The following is a 2068-nucleotide window of genomic DNA, read 5'->3' as shown; positions in this document are numbered from 1 at the left end:
TTGTGACTGCTACATCTTACCTTGTGAATTTGTTGTATGTTATTGCTATGGTTTAGGTCCTCCCTGAGAGAACACGCGTGGTCCGGTCAAATATCTCTTTGATTGACATCGTCTTTTTTTATCAAAGGGTTAGGCTAAATTTTAGGCGGATGAATAGGAGGTCTTCCGTCATCCTCCTACCGGTCCACACACTCGTGAATTAATCCCTATAGGGCTGTCCGTATTTATACTATTCGGGAATACTTTCAACCTCTGGCAACTTCGAGCTACATGTAATGTTACTACATATTTACACCAGAGAACCATTAAAGCCCCACATCGAATGCAAAAGACAAGATATTGACTGCGTTAGAGGTATGATGTTGTGAAGCTTCACTCATACAAGATGATGTAGCCAAAATCCATGCGCTCATCCGCCTCTTCCTCTCGCTTCGACTGCGAACGTCTGGTCATGGCGATCAGCACCACAGCAACCAGTAGCAGGACCGCACCTTCTATCACGTTGAGGAACGAAGCCTGCGTATTGGCAACGCCCACGTCGTTAACGTCCGATGCCAGCAAAGCCGTGGCCGTAGCGGTTGCTGGAGAAGGAGCCATGGAGATTCCGGACAGTGAGTCCACCAGCGCATCCAGCTCTTTCTGCTTCTGCTCTTGCTCGTCGGAAATATGTCCGTCTCCGCCACGAGATCGTTGTGAGTCTCCGGTGCGGGACCGTCAGCCAGGAAGTTAACCAGCTGATCGATCTTGTCCTTCTGCGCGGCGTCACTGACCAAGAAGCTCTGCAGATCTCCCAGACCCGATGGCTGAGCAAGACTGTCAACCAATGCGTCGAGCTCGTCTTGTCGGTCCTGTTGCCCCTCGGCGAAAACGTCGTCGTTGGCCAGCAACATGTGACGGTTTTTACCGTCATCCATGGACAATTCCCCCGCGATTAGCGGTGGGGGTCTTCACCGGCGTATGAAGGCATCTTAGCGATCGAAAGGCGAGATAGAGAGACTAGGAGGAAGATACTCAAATACTAGTGGTACAAGCATGTGAGTCGCCGCCGAACTGATCACGACGGTTGGGGGTCGCTTGAGAAGATCTTGTCACTTTGATTCCTCGTTTTATTGACACCAAGCAGACGCTCTGCATTTGAGACGGCTCGAAACGAACTGATCCTTACGAACCATTTAAAGTTATCGAGATAAACGGCTTTAAAGATTGACCACTCAAAAACGTAATTAAACGAATTTTTCAGTAGAGGCGTTTTTCCAAACGGACCCATTTTTTGGTGGTGTATCTTTTAGAACGAGCACGATGAACACCAGCACAAACTCTTCCAGCACTTCGGTTGTGGCCAGCGACGCCAGTACCAGGACAAACACTGCGCTTCGGCATTATGACAGGAATCTACTGGGCTCTCTTCTACCTGATTCGGACGCAACCGGCGGTGAAGGATCAGATGACAGTGTGTGGGAGCCAATATCAGGCGAATCAAATGGCGTTTCGAGTGGTGAAGACGTTGAAGATGCCGTGGAGGACGCCTTACAGGATCATTCAGACGTAGAGTCTGTTGAGGACTTCTCAGTGGAGGGTAGGATCTTTTGGTCTGATGACCAACTTCGGGAGCAAGTTACGAGTTTGATTCAGCAAGATCATTGCACGGAGAAGTGCCTTCAAGGCAAGGCAGCTGATCTTGAAAACTTCCTGTGCTCTTTGGGGCAAATGACTACGCATGAAAAGAAGCAGAGCATCCTGACCTCGCTGGCGATGTTGATGAAGACAGACACCGCAGTACGTCGTCGTGGGAGTGGTGAGCGGCATGTCTTCTCGTTTTATTTACCGCTAATAGGGCGTGTGTGTCGGGATTCATGGTGCGCCGTGTATGGGATCTCCACGGCAACAATCACGCGCTACCGACGACAGATACAGAGAGGTGCTATCTCCGTCAACACACACCGGGGCCAGCTCAACTTTAACGTCGCTAAGATAGACATCCGTTGGTTGGTGAACTGGTTTCGAATGTTCGCCAAGACTCTGGGAAGACGTCGTCCCGGTTAGAGTTCGAACGCAGAAGACGGCTGAA

General features: G+C 50.1%; 1 protein-coding gene across 1 annotated transcript; it reads right to left on the bottom strand.

The window, feature by feature from the left end:
- Window positions 1–372: 372 nt before the first annotated feature.
- On the bottom strand, window positions 373–914 carry PITG_20510 (uncharacterized protein; the record flags this gene model as incomplete). The annotated part of the gene is made up of 2 exons (XM_002895635.1): window positions 373–698; window positions 767–914. The coding sequence occupies 2 exons, from the start codon at window positions 912–914 to the stop codon at window positions 373–375; spliced, it is 474 nt and encodes a 157-aa protein (XP_002895681.1).
- Between the last annotated feature and the right edge of the window lie 1154 nt (window positions 915–2068).

This window comes from Phytophthora infestans, genomic scaffold (genome assembly GCF_000142945.1).
Source record: "Phytophthora infestans T30-4 supercont1.146 genomic scaffold, whole genome shotgun sequence".
Taxonomy (NCBI): domain Eukaryota; phylum Oomycota; class Peronosporomycetes; order Peronosporales; family Peronosporaceae; genus Phytophthora; species Phytophthora infestans.
Note: the sequence above shows the minus strand (reverse complement) of the source record. Positions and strands in the feature narration are given on the sequence as shown.